General features: G+C 42.2%; 1 protein-coding gene across 1 annotated transcript in view; it reads left to right on the top strand.

The window, feature by feature from the left end:
- TMEM132D (transmembrane protein 132D) overlaps positions 1–20,600 on the top strand; it is a 272,972-nt gene that overhangs the window by 98,308 nt on the left and 154,064 nt on the right. Inside the window, exon 3 of the mRNA XM_026058813.1 lies at positions 15,732–15,878. Within this exon, the coding sequence (XP_025914598.1) occupies positions 15,732–15,878 (147 nt within the window). The remainder of the gene's footprint in view (positions 1–15,731; positions 15,879–20,600) is intronic.

The following is a 20,600-nucleotide window of genomic DNA, read 5'->3' as shown; positions in this document are numbered from 1 at the left end:
TATTTTTATTGGGTAAATGCTAAAGCAAAAGAGGCCAGGAAAGAGGAAAAGAAGTTATGACTGCGGAACGGAGATGGTGTGGAGAGAGCTCTTGGGCACAGAGCGGAGAAGGAGAGGCTCGCACGATTTTGGGGCAAGCAAGAACACACACAAGCAGTAGTTTTCTATGTTTAGGGAAATGGGATTTGGATATTATTTGCAAACTACAAGGGATATATTACTGAACTTGGGAGTTGGTATAAAACTGAATTAACTTGCTGGGTGCAGTAGGAGGTGCTCAGAGATGTGGATTCTCCAATCCTGAAGACAGTCAAAACTCGACAGGACTGAAAACCCCTAAGCAACTGGAGCCATGCTGCCCTACCCAGATGACTTCCAGGGGTTCCTACTAACCTCTCTTCTTCTGTGATCTGTCCTGTGGGAAGCTGAATTAAAGACACATGTTTGCAAATGCAACCATTCGTCCTGGGTGTCTCCTCCTGGGTCATGTTTCTGTGAAAGACAATCATGACTGAATTTTCAGAAGAACAGCGGACTTTGTAGCAGCTTTTGAAGAAAATGGGCTTTCAGGATTTTGAACACCAAAATACTGGTGTCCAGCTTAGTGACCACTTCTATTCTATCAAGTGTGTGAAGGGAGGAGGGGAGAGAACTGCAAGTCCATAGTCTGGTGCATGGCTTCACCTTCCTGCTCAGAATTACGCTTCGGTAGTTGCTGTGCCCGGGCTGCCACAGGTAACAGTATTTGAGTCATTCCATAGATACCTCTTTCGAGGGAGCAGTATGGAAGTGTTCCTGGGGTGCCCTGCTTTATCTCACTGCGAGAGGCACTTGCTTGGCGTACCCAGACTCTGGTGAAGTGATCCCAGTTCTCTTTTCTCTCCCAAAAGCAAGGGACAGTATTTTTGTAGGAACGTAACATGCTGAGGGCAGCAGAGCTCATTTTCTCTCCTTCCTCCGTTCCAGTTGAGAAACTCTCTGCTCTGCTGCCATTAAACAAAACCCTCTGCCATGGCTGCGAGGTAAAGTGGTCGCAGGAACGTAGCCAGCACGTGAGTCAAAAGGAAGGCACCTGCTTTCTCCAGCCTCACCACGGCCGATGAGTTTTCCTTCCATTGCTATGGGCCTGATGAATCTTCTTTTCTGACCTTTGGAAGTGCAATACCCTGATGGGGCTCAGAGCTTCTCTGCTTTCAAAGTGACTTCACAGAACATGAAGCTGGCAAGAGAAACGTTTCCAATATCACACTTGAATTAATTTGAACCGATTTATACCCAATTTCTTTCAAGGCAGACAGTGCAGATGGGAGTTGGCAATTTGCATAGGCATAGTAATTTGGAGAGGTGGTGCAGAAGGCTTTTTAAAATCCACATGGCGCCCAAGTCCTCAGTGTTTGAGCAGGGGTGAAATCCAGAAAATTCTGAATTCTTAGGTCTTTTTCTTTCTGTCTCCCTTGTTTGGTCAAGTCCAGTCATTCAAAACTAAAAACCTCCTATCACATCATGGGGTAAATAAGTCTGCTTCTCAGCAATGTTGGGAAATTAATGAACATTTGAAGAAGTGAAGTACTGGATTGCTATATTGTCATTATTTTGATTATGTATTGCAAATGACATGTCAAAGACCAGGTTTCTTTTTGACTTTGAAAGTGATTCATATGTATTCTTGAAAAAATGGGCTAAAAACTCATTTTAAATTGGACTGTTTTTTAAATGGCATTTTACTACAAATTTCTATTTTGTCTAATGTTGAATTTAGCTATCTTTGATTTTTACTAGGTAACAAACAGTTTTTCCTGTAACACCAGTATCGATAGCATTTGGCTTCTATTTTAATGAATCCCTTGTTTAGAGCAGAGCATGTGTGAAGACAGTGTTATGGCACTGATCAATCAATGCGTAAGCAAATATGATAATGTTTCTGATACATAGTATAACACAGAATGACCCAGTTTCCAAATTTCAGTCCAACTTTTAAGCATAGACTGACCTTGCTCTGCGATTCTTCAAGGACAAACTTAATGGACATTTGACATCAGATATTTCATTCCAGTTGTATATACCACAGGTATTGCCTACCTGCTAATACAAATAGGATTTGCTAAGGGCATCGCTAGTATTTGACTCTCCAATGCCATTCATGGCTTTTCCTTCCTTCAGAGTGGGGTTTTTTGGCCAGGTGGAGTGAAAGTTAATTAGTGTAGCATCCTGCACTGTTCCAGTGAATGCATATGTATAGTGATAGCTCTGTCAAAAACACGGTCTCCTAGAGGCAAGGTCTTCAAATTAGCCTTCAGAAGGGCCTGTCAGATGAAATCGTTTATTTGTGGGTTTGGGGCTTTTTTTTTTTTTTAGTGTGTATCATTTTAGTAAAATGTCCTCTAGCAGACGCTCCCTGACTTCCAGGCAGGTAATTTGGAAGAGGAGAAAGTTCTTTATTTAGCAGAACCTTGGGGCTGGTTTATTGCCCCTTGTACCCACAGCCCTCTGCCTTCAGTGGATGTCCCCTCCTGTGCGCCTGAAATCTTGCCTGGGTGACCTCGTGAGCCACTGTTCCGGCGTGCTTGCAACATCTGAACAAGGAACTTCCCAAACAAGGAGCGCGAGCTGCCGTGGCTGTGTGCGCCCAGGAAAGAGCCTCCCCATCCCCGCGGGCCACATGGTGACCAGAAGATGTCACACGCAGTGACTCGTGGGTCTATGCTGTCTTTTTCCAGACTAGCCCTGTGGCAGCAAGCAGGTCCTCCTAATGATATGTGCAACGTTTGCAAGCAAAGAGCGATTCCCCCAACACAATAGCACATTTTTGGCATTGAGATATAGCTGAATTACAAGCTTTGCCATGAATTTTGTACAATCCTAATGGACCATAATCCTTATAATGCGACAGGTTTGTGGCTGAGATTACTAAAATATTTATCCCCGGCATCTTTTTTTTTTAAATACATTTGTTTTCTATCTCATAAACAAAAGCGATATTTCAACAGAAAAAGAGAGATTTTTCATCAGTTATCAGCAACCAGCGCTCCAGCCAACAGGAAGTGGGGGGGTTTTTTTGTTTTTTTTTAATAACAGATATACTTCTCTTTCCCTGTCGCCTGACCAAGACAGACAGTTCCAAGGGAATGTCTGCAGACACAGAGAAGAGACTGACGCTTGCCTTTTTTTTTTTTTATAAAAGTCTGTGCCACGGCATCTTTGCTTCCCCAGCCCCGCATTGACCTTGTGCGACTCCACATAGTCACCTCGGAGTCCCCCGTCTCTGTGCTCTTTCTGCGCTTCTGACTACAGCACACTGATAAGGAATAGATTTAAATACTTAAAAACCAGCTGTCACTCCCTTCTCCCTGACCCCTTGGCATCCACAGTTATTTTCATGGCTCGATTGTGCTTTTGGCTTGCAGCGCGTGTGTCATGTCAGCATCAGTTTCCTCGCAGTTGGACCCATGACGGCAGGGGCCGTTGTTTAATTAGTGTCTCTACAAACTGCCTTGAGTTGCATGGCTATAAAGACAGTTGAATAAAGCAATATGCAGTAGAGTGTGACGCATGCAGAGCTGCCTTTCTTGTAGACTTGAAAAAGGTCTTCAAAGGAAACTTTTTGAATAAAGAATCTGTGCAAAATGGCTCATGAACTGCTGACTTCAATGCAGTTGAATAAATTTTGGACCAAATTCTTTATTGTCATGTATATTGATTCATCATTTACCTCTCTGCTGTTTGGGAGTGAAATAGCGTGATTTTCAAAATGATAGCGCTGTATGCACATTTTGTGCAGGAAAATTCCAACTACAGTTGGAAATATGTTCTTTGTGAAACAGAGGTCTGCCCCCTCCCATTAATATTATATATATTAAAAAAAAGCTTTAAGAGGTGAGTGGTGTCTGTGATTTTACTTTGCACCAAAGACCTAGAGAAACCTCGGTCTCAAAGCCATTCCATGGATGGTACTTTCCTTCCTTGTCCCATCGTCCTCTGTGGGACTATTATCCTTTTAAATCTCTCAAGGAAAAAATAAAACTATGGTTAACTCCTGTCTATTGTGTTAAAAAGCTAATTAGGTTGCCTTTTTTTTTCTTTTCTTTTTAGACTGTGAATTTTAACCCAGTTATCAAAATACCAACACGTATTATATATCCTGCTAACCTCGATTCGCTGTGGTGTTTCCGTGTGTCGCAGAGCTAGTCCGGGCTCGTGCAGCGCCTTCCAAGGGAGCAGACCGTACCGAGCGCCTCCGAGCACTTATAGTATGACAAATCTTCAGCAAAACACCAGGACTCGGAAAGGGGGAATGGGATGGTTGCAGATGCTGCTGGCATCTTGGTTGGAAAGTGTTTTTTAAGAGAATGATATATAGTCACATCTCTGAAAGTATTTTGGGTAAAAAAGCAAACAAAATCCCTCTCTAATTTTTGCTGTCAGATTTTTATCTATTGACTGTCCTACAGCGTCAGTTGGCTTGTAAATATTAGAGCTTGAGTTTGCATCCTGAGTGTACTTCAGGGGTGAATCTCTGATTTGGCCCCACTTACTGCCCCTTGGCTCATGTTACGGAGCGCTGCGGAGCGCACGGATTAGCTTCCTCTCTGACTAAAGCAACCTGGAAGATGCGCTCCCCTGGTCCAGCCCGGCAGCTGCAGGAACCTCGGACCAGGCAAGGGCTGCTCCGGGGAAAGCCGCTGACTCTCCCGGCTCCTCAGCGTCCTTTCCCTCTACGGCTCGTCTCCTCTTGCCCCAGAGGCAGTTCCCTGAGATGCCCGTAAAGCCGTGGCAGTACAGGCAATGCAGAGCACGTCCGGGGCGCTGGGGGGAACTCCCCTGGGTGCTCGAGCGCGCAGGAAAGGCTGCCGAGGCGGCTGTAGCGTCAGCCGGCAGTCAGCAGCGCCCCAGTGTTGCTGATGGTTGCAGCAGCCCCCCATCAGACAAGCGAAAGGCTGAGCGTGTGGCGGCAGGGCTGCGCCAGCCCTAGTCCGTCCTGCGTTTGAAGGGATGCTCGGGTGCTCTCTGAGGTCTGGCCAGCGACTGCAAGGATCGGAGACGTGTTTGGATGCGTTGCAGCTCCCAGCTGGTCTCCAGACCTAGACGTGGAGGGGACTGCGCATCGCCCAGGCTCGCTGCAGGGCCGAGTCAGGACTGGGGCATGTGGTAAACCTCAGAAAATTTTCTGAACGTTAGTTTTGTCCACAAGTCTATCCAAACCACCTCCTTCCCCCTCAACACCTTTCCCCCAAACACGTTGGAGTCCTGCACGCCCACGTGGCAGGAGCAGAGGAGTTACTCGGTCGGAGGCGAGGCTAAGCGAGCGGGCGCTGGGATTTTGCTGGGTCTGAGCGCTGGCTGAATCCCTGGGCAGACTATTAATTTCCTTCTTGCTACTGTACTAGTGTATGGGTTTCCCCTGCTGAGCAGTAGTAGCATTATGCTGTGCTGTGAAATCCTTACTGTCTAATAGGAGCATGGGGATTCCTGAAACTGTAACTCACATTTCTTGTAGTGTTGAGAATACGGGAGAGTCAACCTCTGATAAACTCTTGGTTTAAGTTATTTCCATAGGCTTCCTCTCTGCAGTTTTTCTCTCTGCATCGCACTTGCTTCAGCCTCCACGTGTTCTCTCACTCTCAGCACTTGAGCATTTAGCCGTTTTATCCCTTTTGTTGATGTTTTGGTTGCCTGTTAAAACAGCTCATGTTTCTCAGCAGTTTTTGTCCTACCACCTTGTAGCCAGGAACACAAACCTTTTCCTTTCAGGAACAACTGCCTAGTGGTCAGTTCTGACTAGAGAATTTTAATTAGTGGCAGCTGAATTAAGGTGTTAATGGGTTTGGGTGATTGCTGCTGGACTTTTGCTGCAGAAGTAAAAAAACGGTAAGCCAGAGCCTCTAGGAAGGAGAAGGAGCGTTACTTGGTAAGTCCCCTTTTACCACTGTATTTATGACACTTTGACCACTACTACGTGGACGTTGGGGGGTTCCCACGCATTCGAATGCCACTGTGGGCACCTTAGAGCGATTGTATGCTGTGATGAGGGGCACCTGACTCCTCCTCATCTTTCTTAAATTAAAATGTCCAAATAGAATAAAACAGGCCCAGGAAATGCATAAAATTTGAGGCCGGGAGAGGTGCAATTATTAGTTTTTCAGGATTTATGTGTAGAGAGGATTACCGGCTGCTTTTGTGTTCCTGCAGAATACTGTAGCTTTGTCTTGGAAAGCAATTCACAAGGAGGTTTTTGTATAATTCCAAGTTATCTCTATTTCTGCGTGCCTGGATCAGCCAAGCCCTCATCTGTGATTCTTCTAGTATTGAAACCATAACCATAACTGTGCTCTGACATGCACTAGGGTTAACTGCTGCAGCTGGATACAGACAATGTTCTGTGTACCCTATGTTAAGGACACAGAATAATTTTGGACAGTGTCATTATTGTATTAATTGAACTCCATTCTGCATCAGTGGCTTCACTGAGCCATTAGGGTTTGCCTGCAGCAGAACTCCTTGCTATTATTTAGCAAATGTTGCTTTGGTAGCCACTAGTGCAGATGTCAGAGAGGTGGTTAAATAAGTCAGTATAGATGTATAGTCTTCAACCTAAGATTTTATGTATATAATAGAAACTCTATTGCAACTGCTTAGTGAATATCCATTTTAGAGCGATCACAGCTCTTTGGAGCAATGCAGGCTTTTTCTCCACTGAAGAATCTGAACCCTTTACCTATATACAGAGTTTGCATTTTCTTTACTGTGGACCTGATTCTGTAAACCTTTAAGTAATGCCATCCGGAACGAGCAAAATTGCTCCCTTGAAAGAGGAAATACTACTATGAAAAAGGGTTTGGAGGGTCAGGATTTTTGCAGCAAAGATTGTTACATGTTGTTTTTCTGCCTCTCGGATGTTATTCTCTGAACATCTGACATACATGTCATTGAATGAAGGACAAACAGCACATACAGATCCATGGGCCTTTTTTTAAATTTTTGGCACAAGTTAATGTAATGGTACAGCCTGCTGGAAACTGCTCCTGTGTTACCTCCTGGAGGGGCCTGTTTATGGGCAATAGATGAGAAAATTCCTGTCTAAGGGAACTGAAGTATTTGCAGTTTCCGTGATGTCCAGAAAATGATTTTTTCTGCAGCTGTGAGAAGTTGCTAGGGAACAGAGCTAACTCATTTTCACTGCTCAGTCTTCGTTAGCGCCGTTGAGGTAATCCGCTCGTTCATTGTGCAGTGATACTGTGGTTTCATTCCTCGTTAAGCTGCGATTCGGGAATAGGGCACAACTATCCTGCTTAGAAAGTTTGAAATAAACTTTCTAATAAAGACTTTTTTTATGATGCCTCAGAGCACGCGCTAAGCTCCTCGCCAAGAGTGCAAGGAGTTGCAGGGTGTCAGAGCGAGGAGCCGAGCGGCGAGACCTTGCTGCCTGCCCGGGGCCGCGGGAGGTGCACCGTCGCGTTTGGGCGCTTCTGCGCCTCTGCAAGAGCGGGCAGTAGCAAGCTGGGGGGTTCTTTTGAGATAAAAGTGCTATCCACGTATATGATGTTATTTTCATTGCACATTACATTTTAGCATTCGCTTTAAGGGGAGCGCTCTTTCACTGGACACCAGGCAGGCAGTCGTCCCATTGCAGGGGAGTCTGAGCAGTGGCTGCGCCGTCTGCTTCATAATTCTGCTTGATAAGTCAAAATTCTTGTAGTTTTGTTTGCTAGCAGCAACTTTCCATTTGAGTCTTGTAGAAAGCCTCTCTCTATAATATATGAGTTCATATATGTAATATCATATATAAATTAAATAATATATAATATAGTGTACATGTATGTATACTATGTGTGTGTGTGTGTGTATAATATATATGTATACTATGGCATTCCTCCTACTCTTTGCTACCGTTTTCTCACCCGTGAAATAGGGCAAATGGCACTCTGTATTCACTGTGCAGAGTCCCCAGTATTTAGCTTTGTTTTTCCTATCCTTCCTTGATTTAAAAAATTGTTGGTAGCCACAGGCTACTACCTGAACTGCCCAGCGCTGTCAGCAGCCTTGCTAACGTCTGGCTAGGAAATGAAGGGATGTGTTGCAGTGTGCGTGCGTGTGTGTGTGTGTGTAAGGGGGGAAGTGTTTATTTTGGAGGGGTTTTTACAAGCAGTTTAGAAAGGTATATTTCAGAATCTACATCATATTTTTGCATTTATTTTCTAAACAGTAGTTGGAAGCAGTCCACAGGGCTTCCAACCACTTTAGATCAGCAGGCAGCTCTATTTATCATTGTCTTTCATTTCTGTAAGCAAACACCTTCCTTCACGCCTTTGAATACATAAATATTTTGTTTAGTATTGCTGCTCATTATTGCCCAATTATCCGTTCCTGTAGGAAAAAGTGCCATGCAGCAGGGAGAGGTGACAGTAAGTCTCTATTATAGCCCTGGATATGCTGAGTAGTTTGGAGTAGACAGAGATCATGGTTTCCTTCTTTACCTTCACCTGTAGCTATGAACCTTAAGACAGTAACTCCTCTTAAACATCATTACACTTATAATTCATAATTCATATCGATGTACAGCTACAGGCAGGAGTACAGGCTTGTCCCTTAACGCAGTAATGCCTCCTTAGGACATCTCTAACAGGAACATTGTCTGTAGTAGTAGTCATGTCTTATCTATCCTGTTACTGAGACTTTGCCTGCCAGCAGCATCTATTTCTGTAATGCCACCTCAGGGTACAAGACAGCTGCTTTCCTCTTTCTCGCTGCTTTGCCACCTATTTGACATCCTGGACTGTCCGCAAGATGAAGTCTGCCGAAGGGTGCAGCTGCTACACAGACACGATGTATATGAAAACCCGTTCCTGGCTTTTCTGTCATGTTAGGGATCCCAAGATGGGATCTGCTGGGATCCCTGTGGAGGTGCAGTGCTACTCTTATTACTTACAAAGCTGATTAGGTTTGCTTTCTGGGCTCTCATTCGGGGTCTCTGCTTTGAATTGATTTGCGTCCAATATTTCCTCTTAATTCTCCAGAGGCTGGTGAATTTTACATCTTGCAAAACATATTTTGCATAAGAATTTTCTTTTTGAAAACCATAGGAATAAATCTAATTCTACGTATGTGTAATGTGTGTGTATACATACATATACACATGCATGCACGCAAACTGTAAGTACATTAGACAATTCTGTCAAGTCCAAGAGACACCTATTCCAAAGAGATTTATTTTATTTGACTCATGATATACACAATTCAACTTTTGAAACCTAAATTCGTTCTTGTGCCTTTTCACTAATTGATTTTTTTTATAAATCCACCTGGGTTTTTTTGGTTTGAGTTTTTTGAGTTTTTTTTTCTCTGTAATATCTCCATTTGAATGATGGTGGTTTGGTGTCTGGGTGGAACGGTTTTTCCTCCTGAAATGTTAATTAGATAGAGAACATGTTATGCTTTAGAAAAGCTGCATTGCAAACCCATAGATAAACAGATTGATTTAATTTTAATCTGCTTTCATGGTGATGCATAATGATAGCTGGTTTCTGTCTCACAGGGCTGAAAACCACAGACCTTAATAAGAGTTTGTGGGTATATTATACAGCTTTAAATAGCTTATGTTGTGCTAGACCGCTCTCCATAAATTATTCTATCTCTATCAGTATCTCAGGGACTCCCGATTCTCTTCTGCTGTGGATTTTCAATCAGTGAAACTATTAGTGTAATCTGAAGAAACTTGGAGGCATCTTCTCTGAAAACAACTGACAACATTGGTTTGTACACCAGAGTACTCCATGGGGGGAAAAAAGCTTTACAGAAGTCACAGAATCGCAGAATAGTTGGGGTTGGCAGGGACATCTGGAGATCATCTGGTCCAAGGCCCCTGATCAAGCAGGGTCAGCTAGAGCAAGTTGCCCAGGCCTGTGTCTGCTTGGGTTTTGACTATCTCCAAGCCTGGAGCCTCCACAACCTCTCTGGGCAACTCGTTCTGGTATCGAAGCACCCTCCCAGAGTACAGGGAGCTGCAGGTGCAGTGCATGCAGTGTAAGGTAAGAAATGGGTCACTGCCACAAGGTCAGCCCGGGATCCCCAGCATAAGCTATATTTTTCCCTTGGTTCTAGAGCGTCTCTCTGCACCTGTTGAGAGTAACCTAAATCATAGAATAACTGGCAATAGTCTCAAGGATGATGGTGGGGAGTAGCACAAATTCCTTTCTCCATGCTTGAAAAGAGACTAGAACTGATTCTGCAAATTGCTCAGCAGAATCAAGCCCTTGGCAGGGGAGGAGGTGGTTCCAGGAGGTGAAACATCAGCATGCGGATGTCAGACTGAACCGTGCCCGTATCAGAATGGCCTCTTTTTTGCAACGTGCAGCAACAGAGTGACCTCGGGTACTGCAGAGGGTGACCACATTACTTGTACTCGCCGTGTTTGCTTTTGAGACAGTGGTCATTCTGCTCTGACTTGCCAGAAGGAGACTTTTCCCTGTTAGGACCATGAATGCTTTGTGGGTTTCTTGCAGGGAGTATTTAGCTGCTTAGATCGCTGCATTAGACTTTCCTCCTTCTTCAGGACGAATATATAAAGATTTCAGTTTGCCATCATACCTCTTCATGGAAGAAGGCTAAAAATCATGTCTTTTTCCATTCACATTTTGCTTGTCACTGATTTTATAGACTAATTACAGTAGTATGGTAACATAGTTAGTGAGGTTTTCTGACTACCAGAGTTTATACCAGCAAGCACCTCCCCAAACCCATCACTGCTGTTACAGTGCAAAGGTGGAGAGTGTCATCTTGTAAAGCTAAATATTGCTTTGATCCCTCTCCATTGCTGAGTTAAGATTAGGCTCTGGACAGTAAAAAGCGCTAAAGACAAACAGAAATAGAAACTGCTCAAGTTATTTCTGAAGTGCTTTGGAGAGATACGATGTCAAAGACAAATTCGTAGCTCACTGAAGAACTGCAACATCTGTTGGGTGCCTAGAAGCTCTCAAAAACATGCCCCTCTGTGCACAATTTATCTGCCACCTTCTATCACCACTGGTAACACGATAACCAGGGGTAGCGCAGTGTTAACAGCCTCCTATTTCTCCTTTTTGCTTTAATGGTGAAAGCTCACTTTTCAGAAGGAGCATGAAAAATTCCCACGTATTTTTGCCCAGAGCCCTCACAGTAATAGAAAACCAGAATCAGTGTCATGGATTTAAAATATCTTTATTTAGAGCTGTTTGGGGGTTAGAATCTTTGTTTATTTGCGCTTTGTTTTGGAGCAGAGGGATGCAAGACATTTGCATCCTGCGTGCAGGACGCTGGCAGGAGCAGAATGTGGAGAGGGAGTCCTGCCTGTGGCAGGATTTCTGCAGCCTCTGAACGGTCCTTGTCTTTGATCTCTTCTTACATGTCTTGGAGGGAGAATTTGCGTGCCTTCTCGCTCTCTTTTTTTCCCTTTCCCTGTGGTGTTTCAAACCAGACACTTGGTTGACATTGTACCATGGCACTTAGCAGCACATGTGCTGTAATGCTGTTATTTTTCACCAGCCAGCTGTTCCACTTTATACAACACTTAAGTAACAATTTCACAGCCATTACCAGCCTGCAGTAATGACATGGGCTGAAAGCTAAGCGCTAACTGGTTGTAAACTACAAAAAACAGGGAGATGCTAAAACAGACACTGTGATAAATGAAAAAGGACATTGCCTGCATTTTAATTGCTTGAGTTGAAGCCTCTTTTATCACTAGAGTAAACATGGTGTTTAGTGGGTCAGGAGATAGAATTGGGAATCGCTATCTTTATGCACTTAGGAAATGTATTTGTTTGATTTCAGGTGTGATGTATTGATTCTGGGAGTTCCTTCTACATCTTTGTTTTCTCCCTGCCCTGGCTTTGCACCCTGTCAGCACTGATGGGTTTTCGGAGGTTGAGGTTTCCCAAGGGCTTGCTTTGCCACGAGTGATTTGTGATGGGGGGGCTGCTTGCAAGTCTCGGAGCAGCACGCCGGGGTGAATCACAACCTGTGGCATGTTTGTACCAAGCAGCTATGGAAGTGTTTAGTTAAACAAACATCCTTGTTTAAAAAAAAAGCATTGAACATGATTGAAATGTTTAATAAGTCTTTTTTTCCCCTTCTCTTTTCCAAAGTGGAACCTGGCCCAAAGTAAAGCGATTGGGAGAAAATACTCAAGCAACTTTCCTTCCTGCTGCCCTGCCAGGCTATTTTAACCACACGTACGATATGTTGTACTTACGCCGTTAATTGTGAGCAAACGTATGGAAAAGCTTTGTCACAGGCCTCTCTGCATGTTGAACTGAGAAAGCGTAGCAGGCTGAGCCGCGGCTGAGCGGCGAGGCTGCGCCTGCCGAGCAGCAGCGGGGCCGAGCCCCAGCCTGCCCCGCGACAGCCAGGCGGTTCGAGCAGGCAGGGTTGCAAGGAAGTAACTGAGCCCCGCCGGCAGTCACAGTGCTTTCACCTCAAGTGTCTTTGGGTTTTAATCTGCTAACAAATAACACACCTTCAGTTATTATTAACCCTGTTTGGTCCAGGTCATTCTTGGGTAATTGCCAAGCGCTGCAGCCCCGGTAATTTGGGTGAATACAATTGTGCGATTCATCAGCTGTAGCAAACGCAGCATCGAGACGCCCCAAAGGAGCAGCTTTTCCTGGGATCACGGAATTGAAGCTTTTGTGCTAATTATAGAAGTGTATTTCACTGACTCTTCTCTAAAGAGTTGCTAACCCCTAGTTCTGTAGAAAACAGCAATCTTGTTCTGTTATTGTTTTCAGTAAAATTAGAGGTTTGGGGCTTTAATAGATGACTAAATTAGATCTTATCAAAAACTCTTCTAGGAAATCCTGATCCTTAGACTGCAATTACACCAGGGAGCATATGCAAGGATCTACATTTGTTTTGAAACATTAGAAATCAGTGCTAGATGGCACTTTGTCACTGGGTAATGTGAATGGAAAGGATAAACAAACTCAACTTGTCTTTCTGTTTTTGTGTCCATTTTGCTGGTTACCGCATCACTCTGGCATTTAATGGAATCCAGACAGAAAATAAGAGAATGGTATCAGTTATTGTCTCTGTGTTTGTACACTTGCTTTTGATCTGTCTATATTGCTTTTTAAAATGGAAGTGAGAAATTTCCTCAGTTTTTAGTGAGTGGCTGTTTACTCAGCAGAACTGAGACCTTGGGCAGCATTCTCATTTACAGTAAAGCCATTGCATATGTGCCAGCAGTGCAAGGTAGAATATAGCATGCTCTCTCACTGCTTTTTTCTTTAACTCCTTCCAGTTTTGCTAATAAAACATACAAAACATATTTGTCATATAGTCAAAATCATGTTTGGTATGTTTTTACATAGTAATTGCAATGTGCCCCAGCTTCGAATCACAGGAAAATGGTTGTTTTGATGTGAGACTGCCATCTGTTTGGGTTTCTAGGACTTGTTTTTTGTCTTTTTTTTGCCTGGAAATCTTGTCCAGGAGACTTCAAGGGCTTAAAGTCTTTATCCAGGATTTCCAGATGTCTCACAGCAGGAGCAGTCTTGCTGCAGGTGCCCCAAGGAGGCCTCATGACATACAGAAATCCTCGATATATTCAAAGGCGTGTGCAGACCGCAGGGCAGCACATCACGTCCTCGTCAGATATACGTTGCGTGTGCGCTGCACCCGGGGCCTGTACCGCGCAGTGAGCCGAGGTGCTGAACCTAGCGCCCGCGCTCCGGCGGGTGCAGCTTTGTGAGATGGAAACCCTCGCTCACTTGCTCCCCCCTGCAAGCAGCTCTGGCTGCGGGCGCAACTGCCGGCCCGTGCGGGAGCTGAGCACAGGGGGTTGGCTCCCTCAAGGCGGTTGCCTTTTCGAATATATGTGCTCTGTGAGATGGCCCAAATCCTGTGCTGGGATCTTCTGAGCCACTGTAATGTGCCACTAGAGAGAGAGCAGCTGCACTGGAGAGCTGGAGGTGTGTGTCCTCAACCACCGCCGGCTGAGCCTGGGCAGCCCTGAGCCACCCTCCTTGCCCGACAAAGTGGAAATCATTTTTCTCCCTACGTTGGTCTTAGCTGACACTCAGCAATTATCCTTTCTTGAGGTGGAACAGAAAGGCAGGCGCAGATGCTGGTCGCTGGGACTAGCTGGAGACATGAGCTGAACAACGTTTCATCCAGGTTCTGTGGTCTTTTCTGACTCCCTCTCTCTAGCTGCTGTGCCAGATATGCAATTTATTTTCCGCTCTTCTTCGACCATTGGTCCCTCTTCCTGAGGGATATTCGTGGTCTAGGAGCAGTAACCGCATCCTGCTTAAGATACATTTTGGGAAATTGGCATAGAAGAGCCTGGGCACAAATTGGCAGCCCTTCATGTATGTTCTTCTAGGAGTGTTTAGGACATGACAGCAACTGCCTTTGAGCTAGCAAAGAAGGAATTAAATGCAATCCTGTTGGTCCAAGACAGCTGAAGGAATCCTTTGCCTTTTTGCTCTGAGAACATCTGCGTGGATGTTGTCCTTCAAAGAGTTCCCAGGCAGTTTCATGCGGAGGCAGATCCTGTAGTTCTTGTTTTACTGATGTTAGCATCTCCACACAGTAGCAGCTGTTTATACAAAAAATCACATACCTTTCTTTTCAGAATTGAGAACCTGCCATAACACTGAATAGATTTTGTGTATGAGATTTTAAGCAAATATAATTAAACTGTCATTTCCTGACAGCTCATATATGAGGCTGTTTGACCACACAGGATTTTTTTTTTGTTTTTGTAAATATATTTGGAGCCCAAAAGTTAACAGCACCAGAAACTCTTAATTCAGTAAATTGGCCAACGTTACATAGCTATGGAATAATTCACTAGTGCCTTAAGATACACATTTAAATATTTAGTTAAAGAAAGGGAGAGAAAGAATTAGGGATTACAGCATCTGCAAAGAGGAAATAAAATAGATTTTTAGAAATACGTGTACTGTTCCTGTTCTTCACTAGTAACTCAAACCCAGAAGTATTGTGCTAAGATATGAGAACCAGAAAGTACCTCTCAATCATAGCCAGTCTAATCGTCACGACTGCAAAACTGTCATGCAGCTTTTCTTGCTGCTTGTGCATGGAAATAGAGCCCTTGAACTAAAAAGAAACCGCTCACTTTTGGAAGACTAAGCACATGCAAAGTATTTTTAGGATCAGAGCCTATACAACAGTTACACCAACAGTACTGAAAGAAAATGAAGAAATGTTATGGACTCAGTGAAATTTGGACAAAGATATGAAATGTCTTCCCTTTGAGTAACTGATAGTCGATGTAGACTGTGCATATCCTGAGACCCAGGAAAGGTTTTCAGTTTCTGGCTCCAGATATAAGCCCCAGCAAAAACCTGACTTAATTTTGGGACACACGTGGTACATTCCTCCCCGGTACAATGATTTCTAGGCAAAAGAGAGCCTTAATGTGCTCAGTGGTGCCCACGGTCTCAATGCTGGAAGAGCAGGAGTGAGGAGCATGCATCAGAACATATCTACTCTGCAATTTAGACATGGCTGAAGTTGTAATTACCATTAGTTCAATAAGATTTTTATCTTGATATTATTTCTTTAAAATATGGAATTCTTAATTAATTCTCTCATCTCTTTTCCTTGTAATACTGTCAAATTCTAATGAGTGGTAACATTTTCTATGGATCAATGAGAAAATGATGAAGAAATAAGTAACAAATTAAGCTGATGTTTTGTGTCTAATTGGTGAAATATCCTCTTGTTTCTCTTAGAGCAAAGGTGAAGAAAGGTGTGAATATTTTCAGTGTACGAGCCAGCAGCCCATACTTATGGGACATCAGAGAGAGCATGGGTTATACTGGGAAATATGCACCAGCTGTTATTGTTTGCCAGAGGAAATCTGCTACCTCTGAAAACAGGTAGGTCATTTCCAGCAGTCTGTCTTTTAATAACTGATGGTGGGTTTTCTTTTTCAAAGCATTTGCCATTATTTTAATTAATTTTATTAGTGTCTAAGTATGTACCGTGAGTATATTTTTGGAAAAGCTGGGACTGTCTTTATTTTGTAATGCATTGCTAACTCTACCGCATTTGCTTTAAACAAAAATGTTATTCAATCTTGATACCCAAGGGAAGTAAAAACTAACAGGAAATATTGCTGTCACAGAATATTCAGAAGAACATGTTTCATATCTTTGAATTTAGTTCTGACTAGTTTAATCTCTTCAAATTATTTGCTGCCAGGCATTACACCAGGCGTTTGTTAGTTATGGGGAGAGGAGTTGATCTTAAGCTTTCCAGAGGAAACTAAAATATATTCCATGTATCAAACCCACATTTCTGTTAGTGAGTTTTATATGAATTTTTAGTCTGCGGTGGAAAATAGATCTTCCTACTTACATTCCCATTGTGCAATCACTTACATAGAACATTGACCCTCCTGAACAGCTCTCATCTGGCAGCTGCACGGTCCTCTTCTAATCACAGCTCATTACTTTAATGAATACATTTTTATATTTTTTGCTGCTTGTTGTCCATTGTTTCTGGAAATGTATGGCAAGTGCACATTTATAAGGCTCTGACAGGCTATATACTTATTGTCTTTGGCATCACGGTTAGAAAACTCACCTTATAACAGGGGAGCTCCAATATTGCTGTTATTTACTCGTTAAATTTTACAAAATCTTACATGTTTGGGAGATTTCCTATGGGATTTAGAGTTTTTAAATAAAAACCCTCTGAGCCTAATAACTAGGAAGCCTCATGTCTTTGGAATCTGGGAGGATGAAGAAAAGAGAGGAAGGGAAGAACTTCCTTTCATGATCACCATATAAATCACTTTCTCCTTATTAAAACTCAGTTTCTACATAATTTCCCTGATACAGTATCCGGACTATACTGTATCATCTGACCTCTATGTTGTCTCATACCTGACTGAATTTTATTGGTCAAAGAAGCAATGCATTTATATGTCCAAGGTCATAGCTGTCTACTTTCTAGAAGAACCTGTCAGACAGATTCTTTAAAATCCCAATTCAAAGCTATTTGAAGACAGTGTGAGTATTTCCGTTGACTGAAATGGGCTTTGGATCAGAATCAACGATTATTTCAACAGGCAGGTTTCCGTCATGCTTTACCTTGTTGGGTCTGCGCAGGGCATTTACCTGGTTTCTCCTTCTCATCAGGAAAATATAATGCAACATCATGGGTAAATTGAAGCTTGGCAACTTATTTCACTTCACTATTCATCATTCAGTGTCAGGCTTTCAAAACTCATAACTTTTGTTTTGACTTAATCCATCTGAGTTCCCTCAGTTGAGACTTGGTGGTTTTTTCACTTTTGAAAACTTCTTGTTCATTATTTATAAACAAATGTAAAATATTTGCAATGTATTATTCAGTATGTTGTTTTCCTCATTAAATTTAGTCACATCTATTTTGCTATTCATTTTAAGTAGTAAGATCAAGCATTATATGGGACAAGAGTGTGCTCAGTACTTTTTTGGGAAATAATTTTCCTTTATCTAACATGTTTGCTGTCACTAAACAGGCACAATGAATAACAGGTAAATATTGATGTCTCTTACCAAGTTGTTTGCCTCCATAGTTCATTTAGAAATTCTGCGAACTCTATTTGCATATTGTTTAATTACTCTTAAAAATCAGAGATCTGATCACATGAATGCAAAGGTGGCAATGTTAATTAACTAGAGGTTCAGTGCTTTTGTGTTTCTGATAGTTTTACATGGATCAGGAAGTAGTGTTAATAAAGCTAACTTACTGTGACAGGTGTAATTTCACGGATTAAGGAGGCACTTGTGCAAGTGACAAACTTAACCAGGATGCCTGCGCATTTCTTTATCTAAGTTTGAAATATATCGCTCATTTTATTTGGAGAGGTTTTGGCACGGAAAGCTTATCATAACAGGATTAACATATAAATATTATCACAGCCAGCAGGGTGTTTTAGAATGAATATTAACAGCAAATATTATGAGTCTGTATGAGAATGACTAATTAAGCCCATCTGTCAAATATGATTTGAAGTTCTCGGTGCCTTGCTTATTATGGGCTTGTGACAGTGTTCCAGATTAATGATGAAGCAATTATGGAGTTCTCCCCACTTCTTCTGATTTCATTCTTGGACAATAATAATTTTGTAACATTCTTAAATCCTGACCCGTGAGATTATTAGATGGGCTTAATACTTGTAGCATCTGTACAGAGCTTCTGTTCTTCTCTGAGAATCATCTATCTTCCGTCCCTCTCTTTCCATGCAGACCACAAAACCAAACCAGGAACTGTGCATGGCGAATTAATCAGTTTCTCAGGATTGTTGTGACTTGGGAAACATTTAAATGCCGATTGAGCCAGGGAGTCCCAATATATGCCATCCTTTTTTTTTTAAATCTTTTCTTTTGGAAGTTGGCTGATGTTTCTTTTTCTTAATTCCTCATATGAGAATACAAATAGAATGGCAAAGTGAGGTTAAAAGAATATTGCATTTCGAGAAAGTTTTACTGGGTTAGTGTTGTTTCTCAGTGCATCTGAAGTTGGGCATCTCTGCTATGCTAGCAGTGGTTGATAAGAAGAAGGAGAATGCCCCAAAGTGGAAGACGTGGATTCCTTTCTGGTCTTTCTCCTGTATTTTCCATTTGACTGGAAGCAGGCTGGGGTGGGCTGAATTTGAAAAATATTGAGGTGGCTGAAGATGCAAATTTATTGAGTTTTCCAAATGGGCCTAGCAACCAAACTGTTAATTACTTGAGAGAGAGTTAAGTATCTAAGAAATTTTCAAAGACCTCAGTTTCTCATCTGTAAAATGTGGCTGATAGCACTTTCCTACATCAAGAGCTGTTGCGGAGACATTAAGCGAGGTGCTCTGATATGATGCTGATAGGGATCATACCAGTATTATCCTCTTAAAATATTTTATTCATGTTTAGATTTTTGGGTACAAAATGTTTGTTCTTCCATCGGAGAATACAGTATTGATCTCCATGCTTATGGCAGGAATGAGACTGCTCATCCATGCAAGTGCAAAATAGTTATAAACTCTGACATCCCCAAGTCGAACTCTGATGTCTGGATCTGACTGTTCACCGACTCTGCTCGGCAATTTTCTCTTCCCATCCTTATTGTTGAAAATATTACAAAGAGCATTTCCTTTGGTGCTTACCACTTACATTTTTGGGTGACAGTTCTATAGCATTAAGGATTTATTGGCTTATTCTGCCTGAAATCAGTTTCTGGTCCTGCTATTAGTGGGGAAACTCATTTTCATTTCAAACTACAGTGCAGCTGAGTCAATGTATGAAAATATTGACTCGGTAAGAGGCTATGGCAGTGTTTCCTGGGCTGTATCCATCATTTGTTCCTACGTGTCTCATGCTTCCCTGATACTATATCCCAGTGCTTAATTTTTCTTAACACTTCAATAATACAAGAAATTAACTCAATATTAGATAAAAATCGGGGACAGGAAAACATATGGTAGCATTGCCTTTTATTTTCCTACACAATACTTTCTTTTTGTTACGTTTCTTCTATTATCCTTAGTGTCCTATATTTCTCACTTTCTAATCTAGTATGGGATCTTGCATTAAGTTATTTAACATCTAGTTTTTGTGTTGTAACAGCAGTGAGCTATTGCTTCATTCTGTTACTTGTTGCATCTGCCAGTACATTTGATAGACTCTCAAGAGTGCTATAATCCTAAAATACAGTACGGCTTTTTATCCTGAAGCAACAAAAGCAACAAATTTGTCATAAATAATAGCCTAATAGCCACAATAATTATATTATGCGTCTTGCTGGTGTTCATCAAAATGCTTCATAAATGTGGTTTTATGTTTTAGATCACCACTGTTTTTTTCCTTGCTATTCATGTATTCACATGGCTTTATCAACGAGAGATGTAGTATTGCTGGGAGAGAGAAAATTCTATACTCAGTGGTATTACAAAAAAGATGCACACTGAAGCAAAAATAATTTCCAGTACAGTTTGTCCCATCATAATGTGAATCACATAGGCTCCAGTTTGTCATGATGAAGCTGAAGCAAGAAAAAGATTTTAGAAATCATACATGCTTTCAAACAAGGTATTCAAGTATGATATTGAAAAAGTTGGACACACAGTGTGGCAGAGGGTTGTCTTAGGTTGTATGTTTGGGTGTTTTTATGGTGATGCAAGAGATTATTTTTTTCCTCAAAAGATAAAGCGGTGTCTGAATTCTAGCTGCCTGCAAGAGGCTTATAATTATAGGCAAAAAATGTTTTCTTTTTATTCCTATATTCAGGGTGGAAAAGAGTGTGTGGGGAGTATCTTCTATGTGGTTTCGAAACTACCTTCTGAGAGTAACAGTCCAGCCCTAAAAAGCTGGCTGTCAACCCAGCAGCAGTGAAGTCAGGCAAAGGATAATATGTTAATTTGCTTCTGAAATACCAGAGTTTAACGCAATTTACACTTCCTAGTCGTCTGGGGGATGATCAGTTGTGAATGCAGTCGCTCTGGCTCACTTGGGGGTTTCCTAGCGCATACCTTTGGGGTTTTCCTTTGACCTTCCTGCGCTACTCGAAACCTCTAGGCTTCTGAGAGTTTATATGTTGTGATGATGTGAAAGTACTAAACATCTCAGCAA

This window comes from Apteryx rowi, unplaced genomic scaffold (assembly GCF_003343035.1).
Source record: "Apteryx rowi isolate R43461 unplaced genomic scaffold, aptRow1 scaffold_15, whole genome shotgun sequence".
Lineage (NCBI taxonomy): Eukaryota > Metazoa > Chordata > Aves > Apterygiformes > Apterygidae > Apteryx > Apteryx rowi.
The sequence above is the reverse complement of the archived record's forward strand: the minus strand, read 5'-3'. Positions and strand labels throughout refer to the sequence as shown.